The sequence below is a fragment of the Heptranchias perlo genome, chromosome 10, assembly GCF_035084215.1.
Source record: "Heptranchias perlo isolate sHepPer1 chromosome 10, sHepPer1.hap1, whole genome shotgun sequence".
Taxonomy (NCBI): Eukaryota; Metazoa; Chordata; class Chondrichthyes; order Hexanchiformes; family Hexanchidae; genus Heptranchias; species Heptranchias perlo.
The window spans coordinates 12874336-12897596 of record NC_090334.1 but is presented as its reverse complement, the minus strand read 5'-3'; the positions used below and the strand labels follow the sequence as shown (position 1 = coordinate 12897596).

The 23261-nt window shown below is 43.7% G+C and overlaps 2 protein-coding genes across 2 annotated transcripts in view; both read left to right on the top strand.

Annotated features, from left to right (window-relative positions):
• The window catches only part of LOC137326765 (homeodomain-interacting protein kinase 4-like), a 64242-nt gene extending 51395 nt beyond the window's left edge, over positions 1–12847 (top strand). The window contains exons 3-6 of the mRNA XM_067992160.1: positions 390–498; positions 1573–1652; positions 2172–2241; positions 12626–12847. Of these exons, the coding sequence (XP_067848261.1) occupies positions 390–498; positions 1573–1652; positions 2172–2241; positions 12626–12847 (481 nt within the window). The remainder of the gene's footprint in view (positions 1–389; positions 499–1572; positions 1653–2171; positions 2242–12625) is intronic.
• Positions 12848–17565: 4718 nt separating this feature from the next.
• The window catches only part of itpka (inositol-trisphosphate 3-kinase A), an 87635-nt gene continuing 81939 nt past the window's right edge, over positions 17566–23261 (top strand). The window contains exon 1 of the mRNA XM_067991237.1: positions 17566–18198. Within this exon, the coding sequence (XP_067847338.1) occupies positions 17686–18198 (513 nt within the window). The 5' untranslated portion in view covers positions 17566–17685. The remainder of the gene's footprint in view (positions 18199–23261) is intronic.

Here is a 23261-nt window from a genome sequence, read left to right as displayed (position 1 = left end):
AGGTGATTGGCAAAAGAACCAGAGGGGAAATGAGAAGAAATTTTTTTATGCAGCGAGTTGTTATTATCTGGAATACACTGCCTGAAAAGGTGATGGAAAGATTCAATAGTAACTTTCAAAAAGGAATTGGATATATACTTGAAAAGGAAAAATTTACAGGGCTGTGGGGAAAGAGTGGGGGAATGGGACTAATTGGAAAACTCTCACAAGGAGCTGGCACAGGCACGATGGGCTGAGAGACCTCCTTCTGTGCTGTATGATTCTATGACATATGAATTTTACTGCCATGTATATCAAGATGTGCAAGGGTTTTGTGAAAGTGAACAGTGTCAGCAGGATGGCCTGAGAATCAAAGAATTTATAGTTATTTTGAGTCTATTTTATTTCAGTCCCAAAGCAAACAACCAGTCGATTCTAGAGGATCGTGGGGAACAGGAAAGTGAAGAAGCTGACTTGATAAACATTCGCCTGAAACAAATTGTCAAGAGGCACAAGCTGGTAAGATTATTAACCCTTAAACTGTTGGCAGATTCAGGACATTCCTGCCCTCCTGGCTAAACAGTTTTTGTTTGTTTTCAACTCGTGCACTGTGATGCTCTTAAAAAATTAATCTTGCAGTAATAATTCATGTGTCAGGAATTGACCATAAATTGTTAAATAAATATTAAAAAAGGAAACCTTACATATAGAAATAAAAGCATTTAAACACATAGCTTGTGGTTACCTTGTCATCTCTTCTCTGTTTTATATTTTATTTTAATTATAATTTTATTCTAACCTTACAAGTCTTTATTTTTAAAAATCTTTCACCTGCCTCTTTTCTTCTGCCTCCCTGCTCTCACTGTCCATTTTGGACGCGGTAGCAATATTACAAAAATACCTTTTGATTGGCAAAAAAAAATCACCAAATATATACCCCTGCTGGAAAGTACATATGTGTAGATGGAAAGTGAGGACAGGATCAGGCTCATCTTTGATGCTCAACAACACATAGGCCTAGCAGTTTGTTGGCACTGCGCCAGTTTTACAGGCATAAAATGGGAATCTAAGCATCCAATATGGCAAGCAGCATGTGAGCACTCATTCCGCACTGGAAGTTCACTGCCCGCCATATTGGATCAGGCGCCCCTGTAGACATCCAAGGCACGCCAGAATCATTTAAAATGCTCATTAAAATATTTAAATAAGGTTCCTACGCTTGTCGGACCATGATCTGTGCAGAGTTAGCCAATCTCAGTAAGGCTTCAATGAAGTGAGCCTGCTTCAATTGTCCTCAGTGTCAATGCTTGGGCTTGTAAAATTTGGCCAGGGTATCTGGTAACTGCTGCTAGAAATGTGTGTGTGGATAACAGAAGGGGGCTCGGCTGTGAGAAACCCCACTGATGACTAGCCCACAAACACTCACTGCCCAGGCTCATATGCGATGAATAGTCACTTGGGCCTGACACTGGAGAGCTGCTGCCTCGCTTCGAACTACAATCCAGTGTGAGTCACATTCTTCACAGAGGAGGAAAAACTAGACGAAGAAATGTGTTTAAAATAATGCAAATTAGTCTTCTTTCCTGTATTTAGGGTTCAGAGACAGAAATGAATTCTTCACGAATGCAAGTTAATGAGGCTAAAGATTCTGAGGAAGAGGAGAGTGCAGATAAGTAAGTATGGATGATTCATAGGATTACATGTATGATTCACGTGGACATGAGCACATTCTGTATGAATGTTGACCTATAGTTGCTCATATGAAGGATTTTGGTAGAGTAAATGAGGATAAACTGTTTCCAGTGGCAGGAGGGTCAGTAACCAGAGGACACAGATTTAAGGTAATTGGCAAAAGAATCAGAGGGGAGAAAAGAAGAATTTTTTTTACGCAGCGAGTTATTATGATCTGGAATACACTGCCTGAAAAGGTGGTGGAAGCAGATTCATTAGTAACTTTCAAAAAGGAATTGGATAAATACTTGAAAAGAAAAGATTTACAGGGCAATGGGGAAAGAGCAGGAGAATGGGACTAAATGGATAGCTCTTTCAAAGAGCCGGCAAAGGCACGATGGGCCAAATGGCCACCTTCTGTGCTGTATGATTCTATTCTATGATACTATCTCAACCTTTGCTGTCTAATGTGGTGCAGATTGCTTCATCACACACATTTTCACATGTTCTCTTTCCTGAAGGGACAGCCACAAGATTTTCCAGCGAGCAAAGTTCCAGAGGAGAAGCAAGAAAATCCAAAAGAAAAAGAATGTAAGTCCGATAGAATGTCTAATATTCTTTTTAACTGGGTAAGCATCTGATTGACAGCGCAAGTATTCTGGTAAATGTACTGACAACAGGTTCTGAGGCTGGCTAATAAGCAAGGTATTCTGTGCACAGTTTAAAACAGAGCATAGCCTCTGATTTAATATGAAGCAGACTAGATTGAACAAACTTTAAATGACATTCAGATTCCATAGCAACGTGAAGGAATACAGTGAAGGTGAATATACCAGTGTAGTGGGTAAGAAGGGAAGTTATTCACCATTGGAGTACTCTTTGCTTTCTGAATAAAGATATGCTCCACATAACAAGGGCAAATGCATCAACCTATCTGGAATGATCACTGGGATATCTGTCTGGTTACGACATTTTTAGATCAGTAACATGTAAACTTTCCTTCCCTAAAAAATGAGAGTTTCCACCATCTGCAGCTCCCAGAATGGAGCCACGTTCACAAGGATGTGCAGTTGGAGATAGAGCAATAACACTATAGCCCCAGTTCACTGATAGGCACTCGCAGCAAGCATAGCTCCTCATTGGGAGCAGAAACACAGAATTACTCCCATCGTTTGAGTATTGTCATTGTACGTTGCATAAAATAGTCAATCTCAGTTCCTGTACCATTAGACTGTGTAACCTACACTGTCTATAAATAAGCACTATCACTCCTTATAATATTGTACTGAATAACCTACACTATCTGTAAAAGGCCAATCTCAGTCCCTGTATCATTGTACTGAATAGCCTACTCTACCTGTAAATGGCCAGTATGAGTCCCAGTACCATTGTACTGAATAACCTACACTATCTGTAAATAGCCAGTCAATCCCTGTACCATTGTACTGAATAACCTACACTATCTGTAAATAGCCAGTCTCCGTCCCTGTACCATTAAACTGAATAGCCCACAATGTCTCTTAAAAAAATAGAGGATGTTTTCAGTTATGTTACTCTAAGGTGAATTACTGGTGGTTACAGGGTTGTTACTGTTTCAGGTGATAAGTTAAGAGCGTCATACAAGAAATGTATCATAGAACTTTAAGGCTATTGGCTTAAGTACATTTTTTCTCATTGGGAGTTAGAAACAATAGATGAACCTTGTCTATTAACATCAGTAACATTGTACTGAATGTTACTATCCATGAGCTGGCCAGTCTCTGCCATAATCCCAGTTACATTGTGCCTACTGACAGAAAGGAAAGAAGCAATATTGGAAGGCAGAGAAAACAAGGGTGAAAAACAAATAGGGCCATAGTGCAAAATAAAACGAAGATGACTAGCAATCTTAAAAAGACAAGTCTAAAGACATTGTGTCTTAATGCGCGAAGCATTCACAATAAGCTAGATTAATTAACAATGCAGATAGATATTAACGGTTATGATATAGTTGCGATTACGGAGACATGGCTGCAGGGTGACCAAGGATGGGAACTGAACATCCAGGGTATTCAATATTTAAGGACAGGCAAAAAGGGAAAGGAGGTTGGGTAGCGTTGTTAGTAAAGGAGGAAATCAATGCAATAGTGAGGAAGGATATTGGCTCGGAAAATTACGATGTGGAATCTGTATGGGTGGGGCTAAGAAACACCAAGGGACAGAAAACGTTGGTGGGGGTTGTCTATTCGTCCCAAAACAGTAATGGAGATGTAGGGGAGGGCATTAAACAGGAAATTAGAGACGCATGCAAGAAGGGTTCAACTATAATCATGGGTGACTTTAATCTACATATAGATTGGTCAAACCAAATTAGTATGAATACTGTGGGGGAGGAATTCCTGGAGTGTGTACATAAAGGTTTTCTAGACCAATATGTTGAGGAACCAACTCGAGAACAGGCGATCCTAGACTGGGTATTGTGCAACGAGAAAGGATTAATTAACAATCTTGTTGTGTGGGGTCCCTTAGGGAAGAGCGACCATAACATGATAGAATTCCTCAATAAGATGGAGAGTGAAGTAGTTGAATCCGAAACTAGGGTCCTGAATCTAAATAAGGGAAATTACGAAAGTATGAGGTGCGAGTTGGCTATGATAGATTGGGGAACTTTACTAAAAGAGATGACAGTGGATGGGCAATGGCTAATATTTAAAGAACGTGTGCAGGAATTACAACAATTATTCATTCCTGTCTGGCACAAAAATAAAACAGGAAAGGTGGCTCAACTGTGGCTTACAAAAGAAATTAGGGATAGTGTTAGATCCAAAGAGGAGACATATCAAATTGCCAGAAAAAGCGGCAAGCCTGAGGATTGGGAGCAGTTCAGAATTCAGCAAAGGAGGACAAAGAGGTTGATTAAGAGGGGAAAATAGAGTATGAGAGTAAACTAGCAGGGAACATAAAAACTGACTGTAAAAGCTTCTCTAAATATGTCAAGAGAAAAAGATTAGTGAAGACAAATGTAGATCCCTTACAGTTAGAAATGGGGGAAATTATAATGGGGAACAAAGAAATGGCAGAACAATTAAACACATACTTTGGTTCTGTCTTCACAAAGGAGGACACAAATAACCTCCCAGAAATGTTAGGGAACCAAGAGTCTAGTGAGAGGGAGGAACTGAAGGAAACCAGCATTAGTAAAAAAATAGTGCTAGGGAAATTAATGGGGCTAAAGGCTGACAAATCCCCAGGGCCTGATAATCTACATCCCAGAGTACTAAATGAAGTGGCCCTGGAAATAGTGGATGTGGTGTATTTGGATTTTCAGAAGGTTTTTGATAAGGTCCCACACAAGAGGTTAGTGTGCAAAATTAAAGCACATGGGATTGGGGGAAATATACTGGCATGGATTGAGAATTGGTTGACAGACAGGAAACAGAGAGTAGGAATAAACGGGTCTTTTTCTGGGTAGCAGGCAGTGACTAGTGGGGTACCGCAGGGATCAGTGCTTAGGCCCAATCTATTCACAATATATATCAATGATTTGGATGAGGGAACTAAATGTGACATTTCCAAGTTTGCAGACGACACAAAGCTGGGGTGGAATGTGAGCTGTAAGGTTGGATGCAAAGAGGCTCCAATGTGATTTAGACAAGTTGGGTGAGTGGGCAAGAACATGGCAGATGCAGTATAACATGGATAAATGTAAGGTTACCCACTTTGGTTGTAAAAACAGAAAGGCAGATTATTATCTGAATGGTGATAGATTGGGAAAAGGGGAGGTGCAACGAGACCTGGGTGTCCTTGTACACCAGTCGCTGAAAGCGAGCATTCAGGTGCAGCAAGAAGTTAGGAAGGCGAATGGTCTGTTGGCCTTCATTGCAAGAGGATTTGAGTGGAGGAGCAGGAATGTCTTACTGCAGTTATACAGGGCCTTGGTGAGACCATATCTGGAGTATTGTGTGCAGTTTTGGTCTCCTTATCTGAGGAAGGATGTCCTTGCCATGGAGGGAGTGCAACGAAGGTCTACCAGACTGATTCCTGGGATGGCAGGACTGACGTACGAGGAGAGATTGGGTCGACTCGGCCTATATTCACTAGAGTTTAGAAGAATGAGAAGTAATCTCATCGAAACATATAAAATTATAACAGGACTAGACAGACTAGATGCAGGGAGGATGTTCCCGATGGCTGGGGAGTCTGGTGGTGAACCTGTGGAATTCTCTACCACACAAGGCAGTGGAGGCCAAGTCATTAGATGTATTCAAGAAGGAGATAGATATATTTCTTCATGCTAAAGGGATCAAGGGATATGGAGAAAAAGCGGGAACAGGGTACTGAGTTAGACGATCAGCCATGTTTTGAATGGTGGAGCAGGCTCGAAGGGCCGAATGGCCTACTCTTGCTCCTATTTTCTATGTTTCTATGTTTACTGCGCCTTGCCTTTGTACTGAATAATCTATCTGTAAATAGACACCAATTTCTGTCTCATTGCTACATAGGTATCCTGCTGGGGGTGAAGATTATGTACTAACATTCGCTGGACCCTGTATATAAAGATGATCTCTGAAGTTATGTCGGCCCAGCTAACAGCTGCACAGCTAATCTAATCAACTGTATGTTCATGTGTGTATCTGCTCCAAACGAGAGAGACATTATGGCTAGTTACATGCTCGAAACTAGCATCAACTAGTGGAAGCATCAACTCTAAAAAATACATTAAAAATTATATTGAGAAAATTTTAAAAAGAAATTAAAACATCTCAAATACGGCAAAAATTACAGTTTTAAGATGTTTAATGTGTCGAATGTTATAGTGCTCTAGATTAACTGCTTCCTGTTTAAAGTTCGGGTTGATATAATATCTTATAAAGTTATCAAAAATAAGCAGTAAATATTGAATATTTACTATAGAATCTTTTATTGCTCCATATTTTAAAACTGATTTAAGAAAATAACCTTGGTTTAACAGTTCCTTATAATTATTGACTATTCTGTTTACTGAAGGGTAGAAATTACTGTCAGATCTTATTGCATAAATGATTAAATGTGCTCAATGTAAATTCTTCTCTGGTATTTTAATGGAGGCTTTACCCAAAAAATTGAGCTCCTATTGAAAGTGCAATCTGTCTGCTAAGAGGAATTTCACTTCCTTATAGACACTGGGTGTGGGAAACAGAAAAAACACACTGGTAGAGTCGGTAATGCTCTTCTAAGGTACATTATTAGAGAAAAGTAAAGGCCTCTTTACACTGCATTTAACTTCTGCTGTTCTTGACTGAGAAGCATTTGATGGGTCAGTGTAGAGGGAGCTTTAGTTTTTTTTTATTCGTTCATGGGATGTGGGCATCGCTGGCAAGGCCAGCATTTATTGCCCATCCCTAATTGCCCTTGAGAAGGTGGTTGTGAGCCGCCTTCTTGAAACGCTGCAGTCCGTGTGGTGAAGGTTCTCCTACAGTGCTGTTAGGTAGGGAGTTCCAGGATTTTGACCCAGCGACGATGAAGGAACGGCCTCATGCTGTTCCTAATCTAGGAATGCTTGATGAGGCAGTGTGGAGGGAATTTTTTCTTTGCACCTATCTTGGGAGTGCTAGATGTTGACAGTGGGCACAAAAAGAACGAAACGTTCCTATCCTCTGACATTGACATTCCTCACTCTGGTAAACACAAACATTTCGAATAAATACAGTCACTGATAATGAGTTACCCAAACAGCAGCCTTCTGGATCTCACTTTTAATTTTTTAAACTTTTAATTTTTAAAAAAATACTTTGTGTTTTGTGTGGCTCATCCCTGAATATTTCCTAAAGAGCTAGCTCGTATATTTAGCAGAGACTGAAAAAGCAAACCTGCACACAATTGGTCTTTATGTACTGATTTCTGAATTGTACATCACTCCAGCACTACTACACTCGGCACTATAGAAATTGGGCAGATACATAGCCCCAGGGAAGAGCCCTATACACAAGGAGATATGAACATGCATTAACATTTTAAACAAGAAAACAAAACTAGGAAGGTGCTATATTGGCAAGTACTGATCAGCGATAATATTTACCTTCCCCTTTATTGCAATATTTTATTATGGGTGGATTGGTGCCTCCGCTTACCACACTCCAGATCCATTATTATACCAGCCTGAGATATTAAACTAGCCAAAAGTCACAATTAATTATCCAGTAGAGATCTTTTATGTTCTCTGCAACCATTCTCTAAATAGGGTTAAGAAATTTGATAAATAATGAACAGTGCAATTTCACTAAGTGGTTTAAACAATCCATTAAAAAAAGCACAGCAGAATTTGGCCCCAGTTCCAAATTCAGGCATTGCAAGTAGTGCCACAAGGGGGCCTCAGCTGAACTAGTTTTGAGTCTTCCATCACAATTCTGCAGCCGCAGCATATTTGCAGGAACTCATGATCTGGATTTGTTGGTGAATTTTGGGCTTATTTTGGTGAAGACCAATGATGCTAGGAAATGGAACACTTTTCCATTTCAGGCACGTTGTTTGACTAGCCTACAGTTTCCAACCTGAGATCAGTATAGGGCCATCTGGCAGAGTTGAGTTATCCTGCCGGCTGCACATCATTGGTTTCAGGACACTCGGGAGTTAGATCATTTCCTGCACTCTCCAATTGATGCACACCAGAAACTGCTTCACATTAAGGCAAAAGGAGTAGCATGACGGCAGCGCAAGAGTCAGCATCAGGTATTCCCATTCGATGGGTGGATATAGAGTAAAACTACTTCTACCCTGTCCATCCTTGTGGGCTTCCTAATTAAGATTGTCAATTTCATGTCAATTAGCGCTAACCTAGGGGAGTTTGTTCATTGGGGCCATGATATGCCATTCAAGCAAATTCAAAATTCTCTATTGCTGGAATATGGGATTAGAGTAGACAGGGCTGATGGCCGGCGCGGACACGATGGGCCGAAGGGCCTCTATCCGTGCTGTATAACTCTATGACTCTATGACTCTATGACTCTAAAACACAAGAACCTGCTTTGTAATGGCAGATAATGGTAGGAAGGTCCCAGGCTCAATTCACAGATTCTAGTTGTGCTGAGTTATCTGGTCACAGCTGAGGTGGCAGATGTGAAGTTACGATCGGCCTTAATGCCTTAGCTTAGAAAGGATGAAAATTGACCAGATTCCCATGCCAGATTGCTATCCAACGGCACCTGCTGCAAAGTGCAGAAGTTGGGTGAGAACAGACTTGGTCATAATATCCCCATAGTCACATAACCGACCAATTCTTACTGTCCAGACACACACATGAGAAAGAGCAACCTGGGTAAGGTATCAGGGCCTCCAAGAGTCAGCGACTGAGGAAAGGGGAGGAGGAAGAAAAGAAAATTGTGGAAACAAATTCCAGATACAGAGTGTATCTTAAATGGTAACGTATCAGCGATTGTTGTGATGGGGCTTATGCTTCTCTCTCTGTAGTTTGAATTGGCTGATAATTCCCATGAAAGTAGGCAAGTATATTGTTCTAACGTAAACCGCAAACATAACACCCCTATTCAAGAAGGGAGTGAGACAGAAAGCAGGTAACTATAGGCCAGTTAGCGTAACATCTGTCATTGGGAAAATGCTAGAATCCATTATTAAGGAAGTAGTAGCAGGACATTTGGAGACTCATAATACAATCAAGGAGAGTCAACATGGTTTTATGAAGGGGAAATCATGTCTGGCAAATTTATTAGAGTTCTTTGAGGAAGTAACGGAAAGGGTGGATAAAGGGGAACCAATGGATACAGTATATTTGGATTTCCCAAAGGCATTCGATAAGGTGCCACATAGAAGATTACTGCACAAGATAAGAGCTCATGGTGTTGGGGATAATATATTAGCACGGATAGAGGATTGGCTAACTAACAGAAAACAAAGAGTCGGGATAAAAGGGTCATTTTCAAAATGGCAATCTGTAACTAGTGGGGTGCCGCAGGGATCAGTGCTGGGGCCTCAACTATTTACAATATATATCAATGACTTGGATGAAGGAACAGAGTGTCTTGTGGCCAAATTTGCTGATGATACAAAGATAGGTGGAAAAGCAAGTTGTGATGAGGACATAAAGGGGTCGATTTTAGGATGGCTGAGCGGGTGCGTTGGGGGTGGGGGGGCTCGTAAAATCGGGGAATCCCGGAGTGGGTCCGGAGCCCGGCTCCAACCCGTCCACTTCCGGGTTCCCCAGTGATACGTTCGGGTGCGCGCGCAGCTCCTGCATGCGGGACTCCCACCGGCAATTAAAGCCGGCGGAATGACAATTTAAATACTTATTTACCTAGTTGAGGTACTTGACAGACCTCATTGACAGGAGATTTTGGCAGGGGTGCAATTTTCATGGATCCTCAGCGTGTTTCCCACAGCAGACGTGTTTCAGTCAGCAGCCGGAGGGAGATGCAAAGGATTTTTAGACAGTTGGGGGGGAATACCTCATTTATTGCAGCAGGGCACTCTGTCACTTCAGACAAAGTTTTGGCTGCAACACTCAAAATTATTAATTTATACCCTAAACTCTGCTGTGCAAACACATTTACCTATTTTGTAGACCCCCTTAAACTCACACCGTCAAGATGGGGGGCGCCATGGCTGCATTCATCACTTCATCCGAGGACGAGCAACATCACCAGCCTTGCCAGGCACGCTGTCCACCTCCGCACGTGGAGCTCCACAACATAGTGCTGCGCCACAGGCACCTGCACAAAATAGTCGGGCAACTACACATGCACCCACTGTGGGGTGACCCAATGTATGGCATCAAGTGTGGGTGTTCATGGAGAACCTCGTGAAAGGGACTTATTGCACAGGCCAGTCAAGAATGGCCAAGACGTGGCAGTAGTGGTGACAATATAATATTTAATGTGAGTTGAACCAAAATCAAATATAAATAAAAAACATGACAAACCGTCAAACACCCTTGTGCATCCCCTTTGTGCTCACGAAACCTTTGCCTTTCTCTTCCTACTACTCATACGTGATGCATCCCCTGTGGCTGCAGCAGAGGTAGTGGCAGGTTGGGTGAGGGTGACCGTGAAAGAGATGCATCAGAGGGTGAGTATGAGACAGAGCCATGAGATTGTATGAGGATAGGGTTGAGTGGTAATGGTGGGATGAGTACTGGGGAGGTGAGTAAGTGTAGGTAAGTTGAGAATAAGGTTTGAGTGGGTGTCTACCCCCAGTCGACCCCCCCCCCCCCCCCCACGCCGCTGCCATCCCGCCTACCTGGTAATATCGGCGCCAAAGTGTCTGCAAAGGGATATTGACAGGTTAAGCAGATGGGCAAAAATTTGGCAGATGGAATATAATGTGGGAAAATGTGAAGTCATCCACTTTGGGAGGAAAAATAAGAAAGCAAAATATTATTTGAATGGAGAAATACTACAAAATGCTGCGGTACAGAGGGATCTGGGTGTCCTCGTACATGAAACACAAAAAATCAACATACAGGGGCAGCAGGTAATCCAGAAGGCAACGGAATATTGGCCTTTATTTCTAGGGGGATAGAGTATAAAGGCAGGGAAGTCATGCTACAACTGTACAGGGAGCTGGTGAGACCACACCTGGAGTTCTGCTTACAGTTCTGGTGCCCTTATTTAAGGAAGAACATACATGCACTGGAGGCAGTTCAGAGAAGGTTCACTAGGTTGATTCCGGGTATGGAAGGGTTGTCTTATGAGGAAAGATTGAACAGGTTGGGTCTATACTCATTGGAGTTTAGAAGAATGAGAGGAGATCTTATTGAAACATACAAAATTCTGAGGGGACTCGATAGGGTAGAGAGGATGTTACCCCTCATATGGGAATCTAAAACTAGGGGGCATAGTCTCAGAATAAGGGGTCACCCGTTTAAGACGGAAATGAGGAGGAATGTCTTCTCCCAGAGGGTCGTAAATCTTTGGAATTCTTTACCCCAAAAAGCAGTGGAGGCTGAGTCATTGAATACATTCAAGGCTGAGTTAGACAAGTTCTTGATCAGCAAGGGAGTCAAAGGATATGGGGAAAGGGCAGGAAAGTGGAGTTGAGGTAAAAATCAGATCAGCATGATCTCATTAAATGGTGGAGCAGGCTCGAGGGGCTGAATGGCCTACTCCTGCTCCTATCTCTTATGGTCTCTTATGCTCTTATGGTCTAACTTGGTTGTGACTAGGTGTAAGGCCCAGTTCTAACTATACCAAGCACAGCCATTATACATGTCACATCATTAGGAAGAGCTGCAGCCTGGGAAAACAATCATTTAAAATATATTCTAACAAGTTAAAAATAACACCAGCCATCTGTTAAGGTCCTACTTTATTTTTGCTAATATTTCCTCATCATGATCATAATTAACTTGTGTAAGTTAGGAATTGGAAAAATATGTTGGTAAATATTATTGAGGAACCTAGCTGCAGTGGAAAGACCCATAGCACAAGCCACCAAAATTGAAAAAAGTCAAAAGGAATAATTCTGTCAGTCTTTATTGACTTGGGGGTGAGCTTTGATTTGAACCAGTTAGTTCTATATCTTGAAATTATGGTGTCAACTTGGCTCAGTTGATAGCACTCTTCCCTTTGAGTCAGAAGGCTGTATGTTCAAGTCTCACACCATAACTTGAGCGTCTGATCTAGGCTGATATCTCAGTGCAGAACTGAGGGAGTGCTGCAAGAGGTGGAGCTCTTTCGATGAGGCCCTGCCTTGATGTTGAAGAACACTACTTGAAGAAGAGTATGAGCACTCCCAGGTGTCCTAGCCAACATTTCTCCCTCAACTAAGCCAACATCACCAAAACAGATTAAGTGGTCGTTCTTCTCATTGCTTTTTGTGGAGGATTGGCATGTTTGCCTCTATAACAACAGTCATGCGTTTCAAAGTAATTCATTGCATGTGAAGTGTTTTGAAGTGCTGTATAAATCGAATCTTTATGGCACATTCTGACATTAAGTCTGTCAGTGGTGATAGATTTTTGAGTTTTGTTAACAAATGTGGGGTAGATCTTGACTTTGTGCAATAGTGCATAACGGGTGACAGCGAATTGGCAGCTCATTTACATCTCTCCACAATGGAAATAAAAATCAGGAAAGATGTAAAACAGGCTGCTGACACGCTATCACCCGTTTTACACTGTCACACAGTCAAGATCTACCTCTTGGTCTTTATAGACATAGTCATTAACACAAAGGCTCTGGATGTTCAGGTTTCCCTGATGACTATCACCAATAATTCTGAAGGCTAACGGTAATAAGATTGGATTCAGGAGCAAAACGTCTCCTTTTCTAGATAAAAAGAGGCTTGCGAGCAGAGCACAACAAACATATCCATGCCAGATTTAATCAGTTAGCTTTACCCACTCAATACTATTCAGTGCTTTCTCTCGAAAGGATGAAATAAGCACTGCTGAGCCTACACACTATTTTGTTTTCTCCCAGTTAGAGGCTGATATAATATTAGACTTGACCACATGTAAGAACCCACTGCGATGATGTCATGTTAGGGTGGTTGTTGTTCTCACTCACAGAGACATCTGTTTACATAGGCAGTGCAGACTGATTGCTCACCAGTCAGAGACAGTAAGATATACTCTGCTATGAGCCATGTGTACTGACGTGTTTTTAGGGGTGAATCACCTCCTTGTCCTTGAGTTTTAATAAACTGACTTTCTTTATATCACAACTGTTTAAGGACTCTTTCTGAACTTGATGTTGAAGGGGATAAGTGTTATAATGGGCATTATGTTAGACTGCCCTGATTAGAGAAGCTGTGGAGGCCATAGTCAATCCCTGTCACACACAGTTGGCTTTATTTATTATTACGAGGCAGGATGGAAGTGGCACCTTATTAAACCTAAATTTCGCCTTAATCTATACAGGAATAATTCAGTCTGTTGTGTTAAGGGGAGCAAGAAAGGCAAATGTAACACAAAACAAACATCCGGATCCTGTGTCAAATTCTCACCTGGCACTCGTATAATCAGTTATTTGTCCTACTGAGAATCACCTTTGATGCTTACCACATAACAGAATCCAAGATCGATCAAGCTATATTATGAAAATGATAATCTTCTGTCTGATGATGTTCCCATTACATTGCCCCCCTTGATGACAAAATGAGCCAAATGCTGCCACCAGCATCATGATGGAACAGGCTAACAGAACGTTGAGGCAAACATAGGAACAGGCAAAGGCCATTTAGCCCCTCAGGCCTGTTCCGCCATTCAATTAGACCATGACTGATCTGTTTCCTTAACTCCATTTACCTGCCTTGGTTCTGTCACCCTTAATACCCTTGCCTAACAAAAATCTATCAAAGTTTTGAAATTTTCAATTGACCCCCAGCCTCAACAGCTTTTTGGAGGAGAGAGTTTGAGATTTCTACTACCCTTTGTGTGAATAAGTGCTTTTCGACATCAACCCTGTACTGCCTAGCTCTAATTTTAAGGTTACGTCCCCTTGTTCTGGACTCCACCAGAGGAAATAGTTTATCTACCCTATCAAATTATTTAATAATCTTAAACACCACAATTAGATCACCCCTTAACCTTCTATACTCAAGGGAATACAAACCTAATCTATGCAACCTGTTCTCATAATTTAACTCTTTTAGCCCCAGTATCATTCTGGTGAATCTGCGCTGCACCCCCTCCAAGACCAATATATCCTTTCTGAGGTGCGGTGCCCAGAACTGAAAACAGTACTCCAGATGGTGTCTAACCAGAGCTTTATATAACTAGCATAATTTCACCCCTTTGTATTCCAGGCCTCTTGAGATAAAGGCCAACATTCCATTAGCCTTTTTAATTATTTTTTGTACTGTCCACTAATTTTTAGTGATTTATGTACATGGACCTCTAAATCTCTCTGCTCCTCCACAGTTCCTAGCTTCACACCATTTAGAAAATACTCCGATCTATCTTTCTTAGGTACAAAGTGGATGACCTCGCACTTCCCCACATTGAACTCCATCTGCCACAGTTTTGACCACTCACTTAATTTATCAATATCCCTTTGCAACTTTCTGCTCCCATCTACATAATTGTGCCTCCTAAATTAGTATAATCAGCAGATGGCTATATGGCTCTCCTGTCCCTCATCTAAGTCATTGATAAATATAGTGAAAAGCTGAGGCCCCAGTACAGATCACTAGGGGACACCCATAGCCAGTCAGCAGCAAACCACCATGAAATAGGACTTTGTATCCAGTACAGTTTACATTGCAATCTAGCATGACCGATTACCATTTCCTATCTTCCAAGGAGAGATGGATAAGCTCGTAATTACTCTATATCTGTAATGTCCAATTGTTTCAGTTCACTTTACTGTTTAATAAATCTGTTTGGCAGTTTATAGCTTATGCCACAGTTGGGTGGAATGTTTATTCTACTGCCTTCTGAAGTCGAGGAAGGTTTTACAGCTTTGGCCTGCACACATGGCTGGTTGTGTCATGGCTGAAACGACATGACAGAGAATATGTAAAAGAACCCTTTCTCCTTCAGAAACAGCAAATACAGCCATTACCCAATAGGATTCCAGGGGAATGGGGAAAAGAAAGAAAGACTTGTATTTATTTAGCACTTTTCACGAGCTCAGGACGTCCCAAATCGCTTTACAGCCAATGAAGTACTTTTGAAGTGTAGTCACTGTTGTAATGTAGGAAACATGGCAGCCAAGTTGTGCACAGCAAGCTCCCACAAACAGCATTAAGATAATGAGCAGATAATCTGTTTTAGCGATGTTGGTTGAGGGATAAATATTGGCCAGGACACCGGGGGAAACTCCCCTGCTCTTCTTCCAATAATGACATGGGATTTTTTACGTCCACCTGAGATGGCAGTGGGGGCCTCAGTTTAACATCTCAGCTGAAAGATGACATCTCCAACAGTGCAGCACTCACTCAGTACTCCACTGAAGTGTTAGCCTAGATTATGTGCTCAAGTCCCTGGAGTGGGACTTGAACCCACAACCTCCATGACTTAAGAGGCGATAATGCTGCCATGGCTGCTGCGGCAGACTAAAACATGGACCCTAAATACTGGGCTGACATCCAGCAGGATACTCTCATCCGAACGGAGTGACCGCTGTCTCAGTGGTAGTATTCACGCCTGAGTCAAAAGGGCCCTGCTCCAGACAACCACGGTGAGCAGAGTGTCAGCTCTGAATACTGGGTTGACATCCAGCGTCCGATGGGTGCGGGTGTCCCACCCCCATCATAAAGTGTAGGTGGGTCTCTTTAGCCTTGGTTGTAGCCCACCTAGGAGAAGGTACTCTGAAGATTAAAAGCCATGAGGAAGGCAATGGGAAACCACCTCAGCTACTTTTCCCTAGAGAGTGGCTCAACAATCTCATGTGTGGGACTTGAGTTAGGACCTGCCCTAGGGCACAATACAACAGGCAGATGAACAGACCCAATAGAATGCCTACAGTCAGAATTGCAGTGGTGTCAACTTAATTTGCAGTTGACAACTGGCCCACTTGGGAGGTAGGATCCCACTTCCAGATCGCAAAAAGAAAAAAGTAACAAATAATAAAAAAGGCAAATAATAACCATGATACAATGAGAAAATATATACTCTCCAGCCGTGGCTTAGTGGGTAACACTCTCGCCTCTGAGTCAGAAGGTTGTGGGTTCATAGTCCCACTCCAGAGACTTGAGCATATAATCTAGGCTAATACTCTAATGATGTACTGAAGGAGAACTGCACAGTTGGAGGATTTTAGATACGATGTTAAACTGAGGCCCTGTCTGCCTTCTCAGGTGGATGTAAAAGATCCCACAGCACTATTCTGGCTAATATTTATCCCTCAGCCACTACCACTAAAACAGATTATCTGGTGCACCTCATTGCTGATTGTGGGACCTTGCTGTGTACAAATTGGCTGCAGTGTTTTGCTACTTTACAACAGTGACTACACTTCAAAAATACTTCATTGGCTGTAAAGCACTTTGGGATGTCCTGAGGTCATGGAAGGCACCATATTAATGCAAGTCTTTCTTTTTTCTTTATCTTTCAGAGACCAATCACCAAAATGTTGAAAGGGGATTTCCAGGAGCACCCATTTTGTAAGAGTTAGTTCACAGATCACCGATGAAGGGGCACAACACGTAGGATCGCCCTTGGTTCCCACATCACTGCCTGGCCATGTAATGGTGGGCGGAACGCTTCGGGCAAGCAACAAGCCCAAGGCCTGCTCGCCCAGAAACGTGAATTCCATTCGTTCAATTGGCACCAGCCTTACCCGTCGCAGAATTGGCCCGGCCATGCCAGTCCTTTCAAGTAAATCTTGGGGTTGATGTTTTGATATTGGAATTGCACTGTGTGTGTGTGGCAGGGGAAGGCATTTTTACTGGGTTTAACTCCCAAACCCACAACCTCCACCACCTGGAAGGACAAGGGCATCAGACGCATGGGAACACCGTCATCTCCAAGTTCCCCACCAAGTCACACGCCATCTCAACTTAGACATATGGCACTGTTCCTTCATCATTGCTGGGTCAAGATCCTGGAACTCCCTACCTAACGGTTATGGGGGGATTTGATAGAGATGAGAGCACCTTCACCACACAGACTGCAGCGGTTCAAGAAGGCGGCTCACCACCGCCTTCTCAAGGGCAACTAGGGATGGGCGATAAATGCTGGCCTTGCCAGCGACGCCCACATCCCGAGAATGAATTTTAAAAAATAATTGCAATAAACAAACAAACTTATTGAACTTCTTTTGGTCTAGATTCTTAGAAATAAGTAAATATTCCACTAAATGGAAAATTTACTTTAAAAAAAAATCATTGACAGATATATACATTTTTTAAGAGATTTGCAGATTGAGATTTCCAAATGCCTTATTTCCTAGGTCGGTGGTAGACCTGACGTTTGCATTTTAAGTAAAGGCATCTGGGATCGGCAGGAGTTGCGAAGGACTGAGTCAGCTGGTGTGGGTGTCCCGTCTCAGTGCGAGTTGCGAGGTGTTTGCTGACATCGAACTTCCGCATCTGACAGCAGCTGCAGCCCTGGGATCTTGCGGCAGAGAGAGAGAGAGAGAGAGCAAGGAGGTTTACAGAGGGTTACAGACCAGGATCTCCATGCAGAGTTGCTTGGGTCTTCTCACCTCGCAGATCACCCATGAGAAGCATCGCATGATGCTCCACCGAAAGTCCTACACAGTCACCGAGACCCCCAGGACGAAGAAGAACTGCAGCCCTCAGGCACAGCAAAGCAGGTTCAGCATGGTGGAGCTGAGCTCCGCTGATAATACTTCCGCCAATCCCGCAAACGAACAGGGCGAAAACTCTACCTGCAGACTGCGACCGTCCCTAGGAGAGCTGGAGAGGGTTGAATTCGAACCTCGGCTCCACCTTCTCCCTAATGTCCCTCAGCTCACCATCACCTCAGATGAAGGGACAACCCAGGACAGCCTGGAGCTGGAGATGGACTTGGACCCTAACTCCAACATCAAAGTGTGCCGCAAGCTCTCCAGCTCGTCGCTCTCATCCACAGGCTCCTCTCTCTTCGAAGAGTCTGAGGATGACCTCCTCGCCGACAGTAACAATCACATCAAGGGCCACGACGCTGTGGAGCCAGAGGACATTAACCTGGTGAGTACAAGAAGTGCATCAAACGTTCACTTTCCCCACAGGGAGAATGGCCAGAGGCTCCCAAACTTAAAGCAGCAGGGACTCCAAAAAGTCAAACAAGAACAAAAAAACAGGCCCTTGGAGAGGGTGCAGAGGAGATTTACTAGAATGGTACCAGGGATAAGGGATTTCAGTTATGTGGAGAGATTGGAGAAACTGGGGTTGTTCCCCCCAGAGCAGAGACGGTTATGGGGGGATTTAATGGAGGTGTTCAAAATTATGAGGGGTTTTGATAAAGTAGATAGGGAGAAATTGTTTCCACTGGTAGGGAGGGTCCATAACCAGAGGACACAGATTTAACATAATTAGCAGAAGAACCAGAGGGGAGATGAGGACATTTTTTTTTACCCATCCAGTTGTAATGATCTGGAATGGACTGCATGAAAAGATGGTGGCAGCAGATTCAATAGGAGTATGGTAGCATAGTAGCTATGTTACTGGACTAGTAATCCACGAGGCCTGGACTAATAATCCAGTCATGAGTTCAAATCCTGAAATGGTAGCTGGGGAATTTAAATTCAATTAAATAAAACCTGGCATTTAAAAAAAAATAATATCAGTAATGGCAGTCATGAAACTACCGGATTGTTGTAAAAACCCATCTGGTTCACTAATGTGCTTTAGGGAAGGAAACCTGCTGTCCTTATCCCGGTCTGGCCTATATGTGACTCCAGACCCACAGCAAAGTGGTTGATTCTTAAATTGCCCTCTGAAATGGCCCCGCAAAACTCTCACTTTAAAAAAAAAAGTCATAATAAGAATTAAAACTAGACGGACCACTGGGCACCGGACATGACAAAGGCAAACCAAGCCCAGTCAACCCTGCAAAGTTCTCCTCATGAACATCTGGGGACTTATGCCAAAATTGGAAGAGCTGTCCTACAGACTAGTCAAGCAACAGCATGACATAGCCATACTCACAGAATCATACCTTTTCAGCCAATGTCCCAGACTCTTCCATCACCATCCCTGGGTATGTCCTGTCCCACCGGCAGGACAGACCCACCAGAGGTGGCGGTACAGTGATATACAGACAGGTGGGAGTGGCACTGGGAGTCCTCAACATTGACTCTGGACCCCATGAAATCTCATGGCATCAGGTCAAACATGGGCAAGGAAACCTCCTGCTGATTACCACTACCGCCCCCCCTCAGCTGATGAATCAGTCCTCCTCCATGTTGAGGAAGCACTGAGGGTAGCAAGGGCACATGAATGTACTCTGGGTGGGGGACTTCAATGTCTATCACCAAGAGTGGCTCGGTAGCACCACGACTGACCGAGCTTGCTGAGCCCTGAAGGACAGTAACTGCCAGACTGGGCCTGCGGCAGGTGGTGAGTGAACCAACACGAGGGAAAAACTACTTGACCTCGTCCTCACCAATCTACCTGTTGCAGATACATCTCTTCATGACAGTAGTGGTAGGAGTGACCACCGCATAGTCCTCATGGAGATGAAGTTCCGTCTTCACACTGAGGACACTCATCCAACGTGTTGAGTGGCACTATCACCGTGCTAAATGGGATAGATTCAGAACAGATCTAGCAGCTCAAAACTGGGCATCCATGAGGTGCTGTGGGCCATCAGCAGCAGCAGAATTGTATTCCAGCACATTCTGTAACCTCATGGCCTGGCATATTCCTCACTCTATCATTACCAACAAGCCAGGGGATGAACCCTGGTTCAATGAGAAGTGTAGAAGAGCATGCCAGGAGCAGCACCAGGCATACCTAAAAATGAGGTGCCAACCTGGTGAGGCTACAACTCAGGACTACATGCATGGTAAACTATGGAAGCAACATGCTATAGACAGAGCTAAGCAATTCCACAATCAACGAATCAGATCAAAGCTCTGCAGTCTCTGCCACATCCAGTCGTGAATGGTGGTGGATAATTAAACAACTAATGGGAGGAGGAGGCTCTGTAAACATCCCCATTCTCAATGATGGCAGGGTCCAGCACGTGAGTGAAAAAGACAAGGCTGAATCGTTTGCAACCATCTTTAGCCAGAAGTGCTGAGTGGATGATCCATCTCGGCCTCCTCCCGATATCCCCACCATCACAGAAGCCAGTCTTCAGCCAATTCGATTCACTCCACGTGATATCAAGAAATGGCTGAGTGCACTGGATACAGCAAAGGCTATGGGCCCCGACAACATCCCAGCTGTAGTGCTGAAGACTTGTACTCCAGAACCAGCCACGTCTCTAGCCAAACTGTTCCAATACAGCTACAACACTGGCATCTACCCGACAATGTGGAAAATTGCCCAGGTATGTCATGTCCACAAAAAGCAGGACAAATCCAAGCTGGCCAATTACCGCCCCATCAGCCTACTCTCAATCATCAGCAAAGTGATGGAAGGTGTCATCGACAGCGCTATCAAGCGGCACTTACTCACCAATAACCTGCTGACCGATGCTCAGTTTGGGTTCCACCAGGACCACTCGGCTCCTGACCTCAATACAGCCCTGGTCCAAACATGGACAAATGAGCCGAATTCCAGAGGTGAGGTGAGAGTGACTGCACTTGACATCAAGGCAACATTAGACCAAGTGTGGCACCAAGGAGCCCTAGTAAAATTGAAGTCAATGGGAATCAGAGGGAAAACTCTCCAGTGGCTGGAGTCATACCTAGCACAAAGGAAGATGGTAGTGGTTGTTGGAGGCCAATCATCTCAGCCCCAGAGCATTGCTGCAGGAGTTCCTCAGGGCAGTGTCCTAAGCTCAACCATCTTCAGCTGCTTCATCAATGACCTTCCCTCCATCATAAGGTCAGAAATGGGGATGTTCGCTGAAGATTGCACAGTGTTCAGTTCCATTTGCAACCGCTCAGATAATGAAGCAGTCCGTGCCCGCATGCAGCAAGACCTGGACAACGTCCAGGCTTGGGCTGATAAGTGGCAAGTAACATTCGCGCCAGACAAGTGCCAGGCAATGACCATCTCCAACAAGAGAGAGTCTAACCACCTCCCCTTGTCATTCAACAGCATTACCATCGCTGAATCCCCCACCATCAACATCCTGGGGGTCACCATTGACCAGAAACTTAACTGGACTAGCCACATAAATACTGTGGCTACAAGAGCAGGTCAGAGGCTGGGTATTCTGTGGCGAGTGACTCACCTCCTGACTCCCCAAATCCTTTCCACCATCTACAAGGCACAAGTCAGGAGTGTGATGGAATACTCTCCACTTGCCTGGATGAATGCAGCTCCAACAACACTCAAGCAGCTCGACACCATCCAGGACAAAGCAGCCCTCTTGATTGGCACCCCATCCACCACCCTAAACATTCACTCCTTTCACCACCGGTGCACAGTGGCTGCAGTGTGCACCATCCACAGGATGCACTGCAGCAACTCGCCGAGGCTTCTTCGACAGCACCTCCCAAACCCGCGACCTCTACCACCTAGAAGGATAAGGGCAGCAGGTACATGGGAACAACACCACCTGCACGTTCCCCTCCAAGTCACACACCATCCTGACTTGGAAATATATTGCCATTCTTTCATCGTTGCTGGGTCAAAATCCTATAACTTCCTTCCTAACAGCACTGTGGGAGAACCTTCACCACACGGACTGCAGCGGTTCAAGAAGGCGGCTCACCACCACCTTCTCAAGGGCAATTAGGGATGGGCAATAAATGCCGGCCTCGCCAGCGACGCCCACATCCCATGAACGAATAAAACAAAATAATAACTTTCAAAAGGGAATTGGATAAATACTTGAAAAGGAGAAATTTGCAGAGTTATGGAGAAAGAGCAGGGGGAGTGGAACTAAGAACTGGCACAGGCACGATCAGCTGAATGGCCTCCTTCTGTGCTGTTTGATTCTATGATTCTAAACTGGGAATCTGAAAGCAAAAACAGATATGGCTGGAAATACTCAGCAGGTCAGGCAGCCTCTCTAGTCAGTCGATGTTTCAGGTTTTGTGAACTGAAGGTTTCATTGACTCATGTTTCTATGCCTGACCTGCTGAGTAGTTCCAGCTTTTTCTATTTTTGGGCTCCAGAAGTTACTTGGTAGTTTTATAACAGAACAGCAAACCGTGACTTTTAGTGTATTATCCACAGAAATACCGTGAGATGCATTTTTGCCTTGTCAGATGCAGTGTGAAATAAATGAAGGAAAACTGTGCCCAAAGCACGGAGGAGTAGGTATGAGTAACTGTGTTGTTATGTGGTTTCACAGATGGACTTGGTCGGTTTTGTTTACTGGAGGCAGAACAACAACTGCTTTAATTCAACACACACAGACACACAGACACACACACACACGCAGATGCAAAAAGACACACAAGCATACACACAGACACACCAAACACACACAGACACATAAACAGTCACACAGACATACAAACACAGACACACACAGACACACATATAGACACACAAACACATACACACAGACACACACCTACAGACACACACACACACACACACACACATAAATACAGACAGTAGGAGGATGTACAAAATAATGACGGTTTATACTTTAAAATGAAACACAGTGAGCTGACGTCTCACAGTTTTATTTTCTTCCCTTCCTCCCTGAAGGCAGTGACTGATGCTGCAGTGCAGCTCCACAGGCAGCACCCCTCTGCTAGCTTGCCCAAGTGGGTGCTCTTCATGCCCGAGCCTTAGACAGTGAGCAGCACCTGGCTATTCTATCACGTTGGGCATCACAGCAGAGTTGCTAGTTTCTCTTTTAGCGATAAGTGAGGGGAGAGCCCTATTTTGGGGTCATTGTTTGAAACTGACAATTGCTGGGAAAGTTTATTCATTAACAATAAGAATAAGTTAACCAGTACAAATATCACCAAACCTTGCTGATGTAGCTGTTGTCAACAGCAATGGCTGAGCGCAAGCAGAGAAAATCCTGACTTACTCAAGACAGCAACTGTGCTGAGGGCCTGAGTGGCCACCCTTACTTTGCTCCTTAATAAAACATTGAAGTGCTTAAGAAAGCTTTGAAGTACTTAATAAAACTTTCTTCTTAATATAGCATTGAAATACTTAAGAAAGCA